Source organism: Betta splendens, chromosome 16, assembly GCF_900634795.4.
Source record: "Betta splendens chromosome 16, fBetSpl5.4, whole genome shotgun sequence".
NCBI classification, from domain to species: Eukaryota; Metazoa; Chordata; class Actinopteri; order Anabantiformes; family Osphronemidae; genus Betta; species Betta splendens.
Window position 1 is genome coordinate 12,332,037 of NC_040896.2, and position 14,579 is coordinate 12,346,615.

General features: G+C 49.4%; 1 protein-coding gene across 3 annotated transcripts; it reads right to left on the bottom strand.

Moving 5' to 3' along the window:
• Positions 1–15: 15 nt before the first annotated feature.
• ttyh1 (tweety family member 1) lies at positions 16–14,531 on the bottom strand. Of its 3 annotated transcripts, XM_029128693.3 has the most exons (16): positions 14,288–14,531; positions 13,547–13,677; positions 10,583–10,750; positions 9,135–9,364; positions 7,041–7,152; positions 6,129–6,466; positions 5,727–5,822; positions 5,471–5,543; positions 4,073–4,148; positions 3,940–3,995; positions 3,761–3,853; positions 3,584–3,676; positions 3,361–3,500; positions 3,031–3,198; positions 1,590–1,668; positions 16–1,113 (listed from the first exon to the last, which is right to left on the bottom strand). In XM_029128693.3, exons 3-16 carry the CDS (start codon positions 10,715–10,717, stop codon positions 1,030–1,032), a joined length of 1,773 nt encoding a protein of 590 aa, XP_028984526.1. In that variant the 5' UTR covers positions 10,718–10,750; positions 13,547–13,677; positions 14,288–14,531; the 3' UTR covers positions 16–1,029. The 3 variants fall into 3 exon arrangements, with proteins under 3 accessions (XP_028984526.1, XP_055359310.1, XP_028984527.1); XM_055503335.1 differs by lacking the exon at positions 14,288–14,531 and having other exon boundaries at positions 13,547–14,202; XM_029128694.3 differs by lacking the exon at positions 14,288–14,531 and having other exon boundaries at positions 3,138–3,198; positions 13,547–14,199.
• Between the last annotated feature and the right edge of the window lie 48 nt (positions 14,532–14,579).

Genomic DNA, 14,579 nt, shown 5'->3' on the forward strand with positions numbered 1-14,579 from the left:
TAGATATGACGACCATTGTCAGGTTATTGAAGTTATTTTTATTTATATTAGACTCTTGAGTGTAAAAGGATGCCATTCAAAAGGAGCATTGATAACCATACAAACTCATTTCAAGGGTTAACAAGGTCAGTTGGTAAGGAAGGGGATTCAAGGAAGGGGATTCAATGAAATCTCCAACATACTATGCCATATATACACAAAACAGCTTGGAGACATCTCAGAGACCCAATGCTATACATAGTATTATTGCTAGTTACGGTAGAGCTACTGCAGCACCAGTAGCAAGAATCATATTGCTATGTACCTGCTTGGGATTTGTAGTTCTGCACTCAAGACTCGAGTAGCAATTGTAGTTCTCCATTCAGTGATTAAACCAGGGGTCTTAGTAGCCCTCAGATATTTTTTTAAGAGCGAAGGTTCATGATTATTCAGATATCATAGACAGTGAGATATACAGAATAGCATAAGGTAATACAAGGAAAATACAGAATATGCCACCTATAAAAAGCAATAATAAAAAAAAATATACCAAGTGGGGGAACTGCATAACCATTCACAGAAAAAATGTGTATTGTTGCTACGTGCCAGTGCTTTTCTACAACAATATTTATATAAAAACTTGAAAATAAATTGATGGTACTGATACACTGAAGAATATAAAAGTACAACGTAGTAACGTCAATATCATTCTGACTTTCCTCAGCACTGTTCACAGTTAACACAGAGTTTAGACAGACAAGGAAAAGGATTTAGACCAAGTCAGACTTGGTTTATAGCTTTGCACAAGCAGTCCTACCGACACGGCTACGGCCGGTTACATGAACAGTCCATTTAGACCTGTTTCTTTTAAGTGCTTCTAATAATAATAATAATAATAATAATAATACTCAGTGGTAATGACTTGACGCACTTTGAGTTCACATCTAGCATTCATCTTATTTAGATTAGTTTCTTTTTCATTTCAGTAAAGTGTCCATTCATATGAAAACTAAACATTTTTTCTATACATTTCCTAAAAAATATTAATGATCAACGTGAATACAGGTTCCTCGAATGAGCAGGGTTGGGGTGTGATTGACCTCCCCCGTAACCAGTCAGCATGCTGGGAGAGTACTGCGCTTCCAGAAAGCACGATGGCACGTGGTCCCAAGGCGCATCAGGGCGAAAGGAAAAGGAGAGAACAACGCGTTACTTTCACGTGTGAAGATCAGCGTATCAAAAAATCATCGCTCATCACTATCAGGTCATCAACTGTTAACGAGCTCAAACAACAGTGTCTCATTCTTTCCTCAAAAACGCTGATGTGATAACATCTGACGTTATTCAAACTCCACCTGATGAATAATAGCGCTGTAAAAAGTAGTAAGGAAACCTTGAGTTAAATGTATTTTCATTTGTGAAATGGCCAGATAGTGAATATGAAATCGCCTTATTAACAACCACTTAATGCTCACAGGGAAAACACGTCATGATTGTGCATGTTTTGAGCTAAAGGGTCCTGCGAGGGTCCAGTCGCCACTGATTACTACAGCGAGTGTATGATAAAATGGCACAGACTGCGATGGTGTCACAAGTACAGAGGAACTCACAGAGGGGGGTGGGGACTGCCTGTCAGTCAAGGGTAGGCTCTCATAGCCAGGGTTGCCATTGGAGGAAACGTTTGGAGTCCTGTATAGAGACAGAGAGAGAAGGAGAGGAGGCATGTGGATGAAGAACAGAGGGAGAGGGGGTGAGACACGTCGAGAAGGACAGAGGGTGCAGGGGCCGCGGGGTGACAGGAGCCAAAGACAGGTACGAGGAAAGAAGGAGAAACAGTGATTAGAAAAACAACGCTCAGTGAATCTGGGAGCTTTAGTGCTCAACACCAGGAGCAGCCATACAGTCCACTCCTGAGTGGAGATGCAGTGCAGGATTTATACTGTAACCTGCTTTTACATGCATTTAAAGTCGGATGTGAGTCACCAGTCCAATTTCAGCTGTTATGTTTTTCTCCTAATGAAACTGTTTATCTGAAAGCTTTTAAAAACCATCCCATGTGGGAGGAGTGCACTGTATCTGTGGTGCTTTGGTTTAGTCAGTGTTGCTGTATTGGTCGTTTTATATTTTACATGGGAACAGTCATGATGATCAGCCGCTGTTTAGGTTGGAAGATAAGTAATGCTCGGTTAGGTTGCACTAGCTAAGCTGCAGTCAGGGAGAGAGGGATGAAAATGTAAGAAGATGAGAAGTTGGGAAGTGAAAAAGAGCGACAGCTCAGAAGGAAGCGGGGGGACAACAGCGCAGAGCAGCAGGACAGAGCCAGAGACATGATCTGAGATATGTGGACCCCACGGTGAGGAGGAAGCGGGGCGGGCGGGGGGGCGGCGCCGGTTACCGATAGTCAACCTGAGCCTCGCGTCGCCAGAGTTTGTTAACGAGCGCGGCCTCGTCAATGACACCCTCCCCCCAGCACAGCGGCGTCTGCCGCTGGTCAGGAGACAGGACGCCATTCGAGGCCGGATCTGTGAAATGAACGAGCGGACTACATCGCCTGTCCTCAAACAGCTGACAGACGAATAGACAGACACACAGACAGACAGACCGACCTCTGGAGTTGTGTCTGTTCCTCTGCCTACCCTGTCGTCCATATTGACCTGTCTGTGTGTCTGTCTGCAATGCATGTGCTGAACCTGAGAGGTGTGTGGTTTGGACTAGCCCTGCGTGTCTGCATGGAGCCCACGTGGAGTCTACCTGGCTGACTACACTGCTCTACGCTCTGGGTGTGTGATGCAGCCAACATCTGCTCTTTGTCCTAACTCCAAAAATGTCTCCGAAGTCTCAGTCTGTGTGTATTCTGTGTGGTTGTGCTAAGTCCTGGACCTTGTACAATCCCTGACCTCGGGGGCATCAGCAGAAAAGCTGCCCAAAGCTACAGTTTTTTTGGAGGAACTGTAGAAACCAGTTGTGATGTAGAAACTGTAACTGGGGGCAACTTTTGCCACATCTGGGACGTTCTGTCTGTCTGTGTGTCTGTGTGTCTGTGTTACTCACGGGAGGGGCGGCGCGCTAGAAAAGGGGGGCGTCCACCCGGCCCCTGGGTAATTATAGAAGGGGGCCATGGCCCCTCGCTGAGACCCCGAGGCCGTCTGTCTACGTGCCTGATGGGAGGTGAAGGGGTCCTCGCTCTCACTGTCCGAGTCTTCATACTCCTCTGAGTCACTGTCACCGTCCATGAAAAGAGAGAGAACGGGAGATGTGAAAGAGCAAAGGAGCGACGCGCACAAAACACCAACAGACAACATCGAGCAACCAGCTGAACCACAGAGGTGTCACATAATGCTCGTGTTGTGTTCACACCTGGGCACAAACGCGGTCTCTCACCTGGGGAAGCTCCTCCAGGCGCCGGGCAGAGAACAGAGGATGGCGGTGAAGGCCAGAGCCGAGAGGAAGGAGTACAGGGACAGGTAGAGCAGTCCCTCCATCCCATCATAGCACAGGCCCTTTAGGGAGTCGATGTAGTCCTAAAGTACAGCACGGGCAGACGCTCGGTGACCTGCTCTTTGTCGGTCATGTTCACATTTTGCTCCTCAGCGGCCATTATTACCTTATTGAGGCCGCGGCAGTTGAGTAGAGCCACCAGCTGATGGAAGTTGCCCTCTGTGGAGTTGAGGATCTGCTGAACCTCCCTGAGTGATTTCTGCAACGACGCAAAGTCAAGCAGTGAGATCGCTCACGAGCAGCGGGAGCCTCTCGCGCCGGGCGTGCGTGAGCCGTGACGTACCTCGGCCTTGGGGAACTGCGTGAGCGCGTTCCTGTCCAGACTGGAGAGGTGTGTGTGGATGTTGGACAGCGCCCTTTGCGACTGGGTCATCAGCTGCAGCCAACAAGTCCAGTATTTTACATTATTCATTGCTCACGTGTACCCGTGTGAAATGTTGTCATGGATCCATACGACGTTACCTGCTGGAAGGGGCTGCTCATGCGCCTGCTGCAGGTCAGGTAATAGTCCAGCACATCTGGATGCGAAACATCAACACATCAGGGCCACAAACGTGTGAAACGGAGCAGAGGAAAACATCCACGAACGCTGTACCTGAGCTGGTGCCGCTGTTGAAGTTGGTGGAGTTGAGGACGAATGCGTTCGGATCCGAGCAGAAGTCGCTGAGCGCCTGGCAACGCGGGGAGAGTGACAGGGCGAGCGAGGGAGGGAAGAGAGAGAGAGAGAGAGAGATGAGGCAAAAGAGGAAGGCCGAGAAAAACGCTCACCAGGGAGAAGTGAGACACACTGACCGACTGACACACTTACCTCCTCAGACAAGAGGCTGCAGCTCAGGAGGCGCTGACAAATATCGATCTGTCTGCATCACATGCTGCTCTGTACCAGCTACGCCCTCACACCCAGCACACGGCCCGACAGGCCATCGCTCGGGTTCCTCCCCTGCATCCTGCGCGTCTACACAGAACCGAACCTCACGGCCCGCGAGCACGTTCCGCTTGAGGCCGAACCGCCAGAAGAGGGAGCGAGAGCCCCGCGCGGCGCGGACCCGCGTGGCTGCGGCGCAGGCCCCGGGGTGAGAGCGGGGCGGCCGGGCCCACAGCCGGCCCATTGTTTCCCCGTCAGTGAGCGGGCACAGAGGGGCTCTGTGTGCAGCCGCAGGCCTTGGGACGTCTCCCACCAGCTCCACATGACACTGAGACGTGCGGAAGCAGCACCGGGGCAGAAAAACAGCCGCCGTTCGGCCCCTTCAAGCGCCCGCCACAACAGCCCCCTCCTCGGAGAGCGGAGGCGGAGCCGCGCTCGGAGGCCCGGTTTCTGAGAACACACACCTTCAGAGTCACTGTGGCAGATGACGCTACGCAGAGGAGCCTTCACATGAGCCATGAGCACGTTGGAGCGTCCGACCGCCCATGCGTTCTCAGGCTAAAGCCCCGAGGGCCCCAGCTCTTTGGGCCGGTGCTGCTGATAGGAGGTCCATTCTCTCTCTCTCACTTTAACCCTCACAATCTGAACTGGAGACGCATTCTCTCACACGTCCTTCGTGTTAAAAGCACTTCTCTTCATCTTCCGTCTTTACTTCTCGGAGCCAAACTCCCACTCACGCACTCGCGAGCACACTTACACGCAAACGCGCACTCCGGCGTACAAACACACTTTGTTCACAAACGCGTTTGTGCACACGCGCATTGAATCTTTAATCTCTGCCCCATTTTCCTGGTTTTCTGGTCCTCTGCCACGACTGCAGCGTTCCCTGAGAGGCAGGTCCTTCACAGTTTAACACAATGGACCCAGAAATCACACACACACACACACACACACACACACACACACACACACACACACACACACACACACACACACACACACACACACACACACACGTCTCAGCCGGTCAATCCCTCCCCACCACGGTCCCGTTCACCTTCTAGTCTTGCTGCCCTTCGACCCCCCCCCACCCCTCCTTCCAGTCACAGTTTTGCTGGACGTACTCACCACTACAGTGGCTGTCTCCAAACCCAGAGAGCCCCAGCTCAGGAACAAAGCCAGCCACGCCAGCACAGTCATCCTGTGGGGGAACAGCACAAATTCTTCAGTCTGGAGGACCCTCTGACCACAAATCCAGTGTTCAAGATACGCGTGCGTGCGTGCGTGCGTGCGTGCGTGCGTGCGTGCGTGCGTGCGTGCGTGCGTGCGTGCGTGCGTGCGTGCGTGCGTGCGTGCGTGCGTGCGTGCGTGCGTGTGTACTCACAGGATGAGCAGCCATCGGGCTTGTTTGGCCAGTCCCAGCAAGATGAACAGACACACTATGAGGTCAAGCAGCAGCAGCAGCACGTAGGACAGCCACCTATGCCGGCGATCACACAGTCAGTGTTAAAACATGGAGCATGCAGGACTTTAACTTTATGTTTGCTCAGAGTTATTCACCAGATCTGGGATTAAAGCTCTGTTTTTTCAGTTTCCAGAATTAAAAGGATAATTAGAACTGCTGCTTTGAGACATCTATTTATGTCTCTATGGGATTTAATCTGTCTCATCTGCTAATATGAACAAGCAATGTTGGGTATGAGTTTAACACGTAAACCTCAAAATGGGATGAATTTGAGCTGCAGTTTCAAACAGTGCATTTGAACCCTAATGACTGCAGCCTCACCTGTAGTCCTCATTGACCATGAGGGTGTTGGCTGCCCAGCCAGGTGAGAACGGGTTGGGCATGAGGTTGCTGGTAGGCACCACCGTTGGAGCCACGGAGGGCGGTACTGGGGTCAGCGGCACGATGGACGCGCCGCTGACGCTGCTGTCGTTCGCCAGGGCCGCGTCGCTGCTGGACTGAGCCATGGAGATGGAGGACAGGAGGCTGATCACGTTCTCGGACAGCCGCCTGCAGTTCCGGGTGGACACCGTGAAGGGTTTGCTGCCGGTGAAGAGCTCCTCCAGCGTCGTCAGGGGCCCAGAGATGGACAGCTGCAGCCCGGTGATCGTGTCGGAAATCTGGGGAGAGAGGACGGAGGAACGGGGACTTAGGAGGGACGGAAACCACAGCGCTGAGGGGATGGAGGCCGTAAATAAGCACGCTCACGCTACGGCTCGCTCTGCTAATGCACGTCCTTCACAACCTACAGACGGATTCATGCAGCTACTAGCAGCTAAACACTAGCTCTAAATAAAGTAAAAGACGCTTTTAACCTATGACTGGAGCACACCTGTCATTTGTTTACATATAAATGTAGTTCAGGCTTATTACTATGACTGTATGTGAAAATATTCTGTGCAGCATCCGTGCTACTGTCTGCTCCCCTGTCTGATGCTCCAGACTCAGAGCGGCTCCACTCATTTATATGCGGTCTCCATAGTTCTACGTCCACAGCGCTCAGCGGGAGCAGGACATTTAGCAGCCTGTCACACAAACCACCGTGAGACCACAGGAAATCAATAAAACAAAGTTTGCATCTGATTTGCTCTCCGTCTCTGCAGACGTGTCGTCTTCCTGCGCACGCAAACACACACAAACACACAAACATCGGATATTCTGCACGACACTTGACGTGCGGAGAGCAGCACTCACCAGCAGATCGATGGAAGCTAGCGTATAATTGGCTGTGAGGAGAGACGAGGTCAACTGATACATCCCATCGTTAGCCTCGCTGTTGCCATAGAAACCGATGCCTATGGCAACACTGAAAAAGGGACAAAAAAAGAGAGAGACATGAAAACGTTGCGGGTGGGAGACAATGGGGGCCAGAGGAAGACACGGCGGAGGCATCAGTGTAATGTTTAATTCAGTGTGTATGTACATTTTAAATGAACGCAACAGGAGGAGGTAGAGATGAAGCGTGTGCTCTGGATGAACATCGGCCGTGGAGCAATGGGCAAGGAATAAGCAGATGATGAGGAAAGAGCGGACTCTCGCCACTCGACGCTTAAGCCTCGGCGAGGAAAATATTCCAATTGTTAAACAGAGCGACATGTTTACACGTCTATCCGTTATTCAAATATTCAGATTAAGGCTCGAGCCAGATGTTCGTCAAATCCCCTCAAACCCGAGAGGAATGGTATGACCCAATCTCCCGCAAAGTATGTGACCCAGATTAGAAAGCGGAGGTGGGGGGGGGGTGAATGTGCGCGTGCGTGCGCTTTGCATTTCAAGCTGCAAAGTGCGGACGCCTATGTTCAATGCAGCTGCGTTTTGACGCGGCTTCCAGCGGCTCTGTGCGTCTCACTGGAAGCACGGAGCATCTGGAGGAAATGGAGCCACGCGTGAACTGGAGCAGCTCTGCTACGGAGCATCAGGAGGGAGGCAACTGCAGCACGTTATGACCCATGAGGGGGACGCATTAGACGCGTCAACCTGCAGCGCCACCATGATGTCATCATCATGACAGCTGGAACTGGATCACCAGTACATTATGTTCAGTGGTAGAGAAGCAGTCTCAGTGCATAATAACACACAGTGGATGGACTCCAATATAATAACAAAAACTGCTGAAGCATTAAATTGCTCTGTAATGTTATTGCAGCTCACGGTGAGCCTGTAGATTTAGATTTAAACGCTGTGAGAGGTGGACAGAGGTCAAGCAGCGTTTTAGCCTAATGTACGGAGACGACGCTCCGCCTGATGTGAGGGGAACACGACGGCTCCGTGGGTGCGGGAGCTGGGCTCATCACGGGCTTGTGGTCGGAAGCAGCATCATGACACGATCATCACGTTCCATCGCCGTCCCTGCTCTCCGATAAGAATGTGTGAGACATCAAAGAGCACATGACGATGGAAAGGATGACAGCGTGTGAGTCACAGCCCCGTTGTGGCTTTTACACCAGAAATGCTAATGTGTGAGGTGTTAGTTTGGCTGATGTAACTTGATGCGTTAAGCCACGTGTTATGGACAGGCAGCTTCACTGAAACTCATAGTTGGGCATAAATGTTGGGAAACACTGGCCCAGTTCTGTCTGAGTGGAAATCTAACTTTTTAAATTAGTACGATTTTATTCCTGGGTAGATTATCCCCAATAACAAAAGATCAGTCGACACCTGCCAAGATTAAAAAGGAGAGAAAAGGATCAGATTTATGGACAGCACAATCGTCTTTATTACCGGATCACTAACGGCACGCTGCGTGTGAGTCAGAGCTCTGGTTTGGGATCGGTCCAAATGTTACTAATATTTGAATCCTAAGACTAATTTACCAATGACAGGTCAGTCATGACTGTGATGATGAAGCACTAATGTCAATGAGCATTTTATAACATTAAAGTAGTTAGTTTGACAACATAAAGATATTAAAAAAAAGTGTGAGGTTTCTATTCACTTTTCTATATATTTTTCAATAACAAATGCAGCTAATTAATTACTGCATTAGCTGTTTGGGTGTTTAGTCCATGCGTTGGCCACTGAGACGTGTCTTATAATAGCAGCTAATATAGCTCTACTAGTACTATACTATAGTACTTCTGTCTTCTGTCTGTACTTTCTGTCTGATTTTTAGTGGAATAGAAATATAACTTCTTTTAATTACGTGACAATATCGGTCACATTACCGTACTATAAATAAATACTTAAGTAAATACATTTGATACCTTTTTCAAATCACTGCTAAAACACGTCCTTTTCTAAGTTTTCAGAGTCTGCGGCGCGTTACGACTTTTCAGTCCTCCTCCTCACCAGCACAGCGTGACGGCCGCCACCGCCACCCATGTGACGCAGCAGATGCCCCTCCCCTTCTTCCCGCTGTAGCCGTGACCCGTGCTGCCGTCTTCATCCTCCTCCTCCTCCTCCGATCCCTCGCTCCGGTCGCCCCGGCGACAGCAGCAGTAGTGTATGAGGAAGGAGAGAACCACCAGGAGGGAGACGACCAGCGCGATGGCCGATAAGCTGGACAAAACCAGCAGCGTCTACAATGAAAAACAGGAAAAGGTGAGAAACTGTGACGGGATGAGGTCGGTGAATGTGATTAAAAATGTACGTGCGTCTACGTCACCTGTGAACACACGCTGGTACAGACGCGTCAGTTTAAGGTGGAGGCTTTAACCTGCACATCTCTGACCTCTGATCTCGGAACACGAATGCCACTGACCAGGCTCCGTGTCATTCAGACAACGTTACTCAAATGAAAAGCATTTCGCTCCAGCACACAGCCACAATATTATCCTCCAAGCATCTGCCTGTCTGTCACTACCCATTCCTCCACGTCACCTCCCGTTCTGGGAGGCCCTCCCCATCCTCCCGCTGCTCCATTCCACCTATCCCTCCTTCCCTACGTTCTCCCCCACTCTCCCCCCTTTTTCTTTCTATCCACACCACTGAATCTCTATTAATAATCTGTGACCTACTTAAATACATTCACTGCCACTCTCTCTCACTCCCACTCTCACTCGAGCTGCCTCCTCTCTCTGTCTGCCCGGTCTTCTGTTCACCAACCTCCTTGCATTACTCATTCCGTCTCTCGGAGCACTTTCAGTCCCTTTTGTCTTTGTATTCTGCAGGATAATTTGCCCCCCCATCCCCAAAACCCACCCCCCACCCTTGGAACTGCAGAGAAGTCACAAACGCACACGCGGTGGAACTCGGCGAGCTGGAGCGTTTGCATGAGACCCTGCGAAAGGGGGAGAGGAAGCCTTGCTGTGTGGCTGAATCTCGTGCAACGCGTGCAGTCAGATTGCATAAAATATCACAGATCTGCATGCACAGAGGCGGCGAGGCTGCGACGCAGGCGCTGGTGGAGAGCATAAAAACAAACCAAGCCGAGATAAAACTGCAAACCAATATATTTCATTCTGGTAATATATTGATATCTCCAGACCATTAATTGGGTCAACACACTGACGAGGTGGAGTGTTTTACAGGACGCTGAATTCCATCATCACAGCTATGCAAATTGCAGATACATTGAGGGAGTAATGGAGCAGGTTACAGCGAGATGTGGAGCAAATTGCCCATCATCCAGTTCCTTAATTATAGCTCTACATTCCTTCTACCTTCATAACTACATAACTACAAGCGGAGCAACAGGGCTGTAATTATTATGGCCCTGTGGCTCCGCTGTACGGACGGATACTGTACAGCATGTGGTTACAGGTGATGTGCGAGCGGCTGCGGCAGGTGTCCGTTACCTGCTGGTACTCCCAGCTGTCGGGGACGAACATGTTGTCCCTCATCTGCATGGAGAGGTCCAGCCGGGGGAGGGCGTGACACACTCGCACCCACAGCGAAGGGGTATAGCTGGGCACCGTTGTCATGGCAGCCATTTTCTAGCGCTGCCACTGGTCCCCTCCTCCACCCTGTGGGAGGAAACGGAGAGAGGGACAGGGTTTGAAGGCGGAGCGGAGGAGCGAGGCCAGGGCAAAGAGGGGTGAAGGTCTCCCTGAGCCCGCAGCCCAGCGGAGGTCAGAGCCGCCGTCACCTGAATCCCACCGCCGGCTGCTGCTGCTGAACATGAAGCTACGTCTGCAGCCCATAAGGGCCCACGGACGAAGATGGGAGGTGTTTGTGGGTGCTAAGACATGAATACAGATAAGCTTCAGCTTATCCTGTCTCTTTATTTTTTGTAATTGTAATATATATTATATACCATGCCGATCAATTTATGTAACTGAACCAGGCATTAATAGAGTTACATTTTAAATCATCTTCAGCTGAATGTTAGTGTATAAATATGTGTATAAATATGTATTAAACCCTCTGACTAGTCACTGTTTGCAGCTGCAGGTGACGTGGCATTCATTTAGGACATCTTCTTACAGCAACACCGTCATAAGGAACCATTGTACAGGAAAGAATGACTCTGAGCGCTTCATCAACCATCGGTGTTCAGCATCTCCTGCTACAGACAACCAGGAGAGGGGGAAAGTAGGGTAAATACAAAGGGCAAATCCGGTTAGCCAAAACACACACTGGCATCCTCATTACAGTGACCCAGTGGAGGGGGGGGGGGGCACAGGGCGGGATGCCCACGTTTAAGAGACCACCAGAGCTTTACTGTTTGAGCGAGGCCAGCACAGAGAGACCCATTCAGCACGCACAGCTCAGCACAAAGGCATAAAACCAACACACAACTCTGCATTACAGTTTAACAGGATCCACTTCTGTTGGACACTTCCTGACTTGAAGCCCTGTTTTGGGTCTATTATCTTGAAATGCAGCTGTTATTCATTTAACACAACTTCAGCTCAGTATTCTACACTACAACACTGAGACAAACAGGAAGACAAACCCCCACTGATCAATACTCACAAGCTGATAATTGTGTTATATAAATGTAGTGTAAAAGTTTAGAGTTGGCCTCACAGACAGATTTGGGACTGTTATGTGCAGAACAAGTTAACAGCCCTCCCAGAGGCCAGACAGTGCGGCTCTAAGCCCATTACAATAAGCCTGTTCACCTTAATGGTTCCAGCAGCCCAACTGTCACAAATCAAATCATTGCCAACACTCCATTTCCCTTATTAAAACTACGCCGAACATGACGGTTTGCACCCGTCCAGCGCACACCAGCGGCAGAAACAGGCCCGAGTACCGGTGGCCACTCCCTCCTACCATTAGCTTCGATGTGGGAAAGCATCTGTGAGATAAAACACATCCATCAGGCTGCAGGAAGTAAAAGCATAATGTCGTAATCACGCTACTTATTTGGGATACCACCTCCAACAAACTGGGCCAGTGTAGCAGTGTATCCACTGATGGATGCACAACACTACGCTAATATCGATTTTCACTGTGAGGCAAACAAGAGGTGAAACAAGCAGCATTTAAAAGCCATTACTAAGCAATTAAAGACGGGGAAATGCGAAGCGAGTTAGTGGGATCCTCGTCCCTGACCTCTGCTGCTGCACAGAGTCTCAAGATGCTGGAAAGAAAACGCGTGACGGGCATGAGGTCATTTCATACATGATCCTCCTGCAACCCAAACACTGAGTGAAGCAACATAATAAGGTGCTGATGGAGTAAGGGGGGGGGCACGTCCCGGAGCAGCGGTTACTCAGCAGCTGTCACAGATAGGATGCCTCAAGTTGATCTGATGTCTCCTGCCAGCTTGTTATTATGCTCGTTACCGTTGCATAACTGAAGGCCAATAATATGATTTTAAGCTCAGTTGCTGGAGAGGAGAAGGAACGAGGGGGGAGGGGGAGGGGGGCTGCTCTCACCCAAAACGAGCTCCTAAGAGGGAGAAGATTTCTCTTGTTCGTGTTGAGACTTCATCGACTAAATCGTCCACTAACGAGGACGAAGCACCTTCGTCGGCTCTGTTCAGATCTTTCCCAACCTGAAAATCGTCCTCGCCTTCATAATTTCATGAGGACACATCTCCATGAATCACGAGATGTAAATAATGCATTGCTGTAATGATGCACACACCAATTTAGCTCATGAAACAGGTTATGATTCACATTAAAGCCCGAGCAGACGTACAACAGCTGCTTAACAACAACCTTAATGACTATAATTTATGAGAATGCATTACAGCCTCGTGACACACTACATCAGCCAGGAGAAATTAATTATGATCCCTGTGAAGGGTTACAAGTTGCATTTATCTCTTTTATTAAGACATTGAAGGAGAAGAATAATCCAACTGGATTATAGTTTTTACTTTCTATGCACATGCAGAATTAACAATTGGGCTCCTATGGTGACCCCTTCAGAGTGAGTGCAGCTGACCGACGATAAGTGAGAGCAGCTCACAGTCAGCAACTCAGAGCAATTCAGCGGTGTGATGTGTGCGAGAGCCCGGCATGACAAGTCGAGGATGACAAAACGCTCCAACGCTGACCAGTAGACAGACCCTGAACAGGACGAAAGGCTGAAGGCTCCCGCAGATTCATACAGGACACATGAAGCAGCAGCAGCTTTGTTTCTCATTCCTAAAACGTCCCTGAGAGGATTCATCCATTTGGTGTGATAGTGGACGAGATGAATCCATTTTGAGACTCGGTTTAATGAATTTGCATTCATCACATGTGAACAAAAAAAACAAGATGGGTCTAAATGAGCAGAACGCGGATGCTGTGAAGTGCATTTATTTCATTCCACAGATGAAGAATGAAGCCGTTGCCAACAAAAGAGGGATCGTGTCTTACCTCAGTCAGTTGTGCTGGGAGGTTTCTCTCTCCTTCTGGCTCCGCTCTGCGCCGGTGTCCGTGAAATATTTACCCCCTCAAAGAGGTGTGCTGCCAGCCATCAATGCTTGATGCTCTTGAAAAACATCATCCTTAAAAAAGAAAAAAAAAAACGCCGGGAGACGAGCCGAAAAATGTCAGTGTGGAACAAAAGGAAGTGGAGGAAGACGAGCAAATAATTGTTGCACTTATTGAAATATTAAATAGCCAATAATTGTATGGTTGTCGGGTGACAGTGGAGAGGTGCTTGTGTTGATGGATGGGACAGGAGCTCTCAGTGAGAGCGAGTGACAGAGAGAGAGAGAGAGAGAGAGAAAGAGAGAGAGAGAGAGAGAGAGAGAGAGAGAGAGAGAGAGAGAGAGAGAGGATTAAGACTGGAGAGACACCCCTACGGGACTCTATCGTTGCATTGTAGCCCTCTGTATCTTAACGCCCAAGTGACTTCACAACACGGCTGCGACACGATATTGCTCAAAGATAATTAATCTGTTAACAGGGATTAGAGGGGGTCCAACCCCTCACCGAGATGCACACTTCCAATGTCGACTCTGACTCCTACCAACATCCTCACACTCCCATCAACCTGACCAATCCCCATCCAGACTACCAGACTGAAGCCTGACCAGATTACTGAGAGAACAACCGACCAACTATGCGCTAAATTATACTTAGAAAAGGCTTTTTTTAAAAAACATCACTCACATTGGATGCAAATTAGTGAATTCCTGCGTATGGCAGCACCGTGAGTCTGCGATGTGTCGAGAGCTGGTGTATGATGAAGATGCAAGGGGAACAACAGTGAGAGAGGTGAATAAATGCACATAGATGAATATGGGGAGGGGGAAAGGCAACACGAAATAGTGAGGAGGAAAAAAATGTGGGTTCCCAGGGAGTGATGCTGAAAGAAAAAAAGGGAGGGAGAGTGATGGAGTGAACCATGAATAGAGAGGAAGGAAAGCGGCATGCAGTGGATTTGTAGGCAAAACCAGCTTTC

What these genes read in the sequence shown, in the direction of transcription:
- ttyh1 (XM_029128693.3), bottom strand. Translation starts at nt 10,717, where the DNA reads ATGGCTGCCATGACAACGGTGCCCAGCTATACCCCTTCGCTGTGGGTG. An exon ending in GCCCGATGGCTGCTCATCCT is followed by an intron (nt 5,544 to 5,726) that starts GTGAGTACACAC and finishes GTTCCCCCACAG; the next exon opens with GATGACTGTGCTGGCGTGGC. An exon ending in TCTAGCGCGCCGCCCCTCCC is followed by an intron (nt 1,669 to 3,030) that starts GTGAGTAACACA and finishes GTCTCTATACAG; the next exon opens with GACTCCAAACGTTTCCTCCA.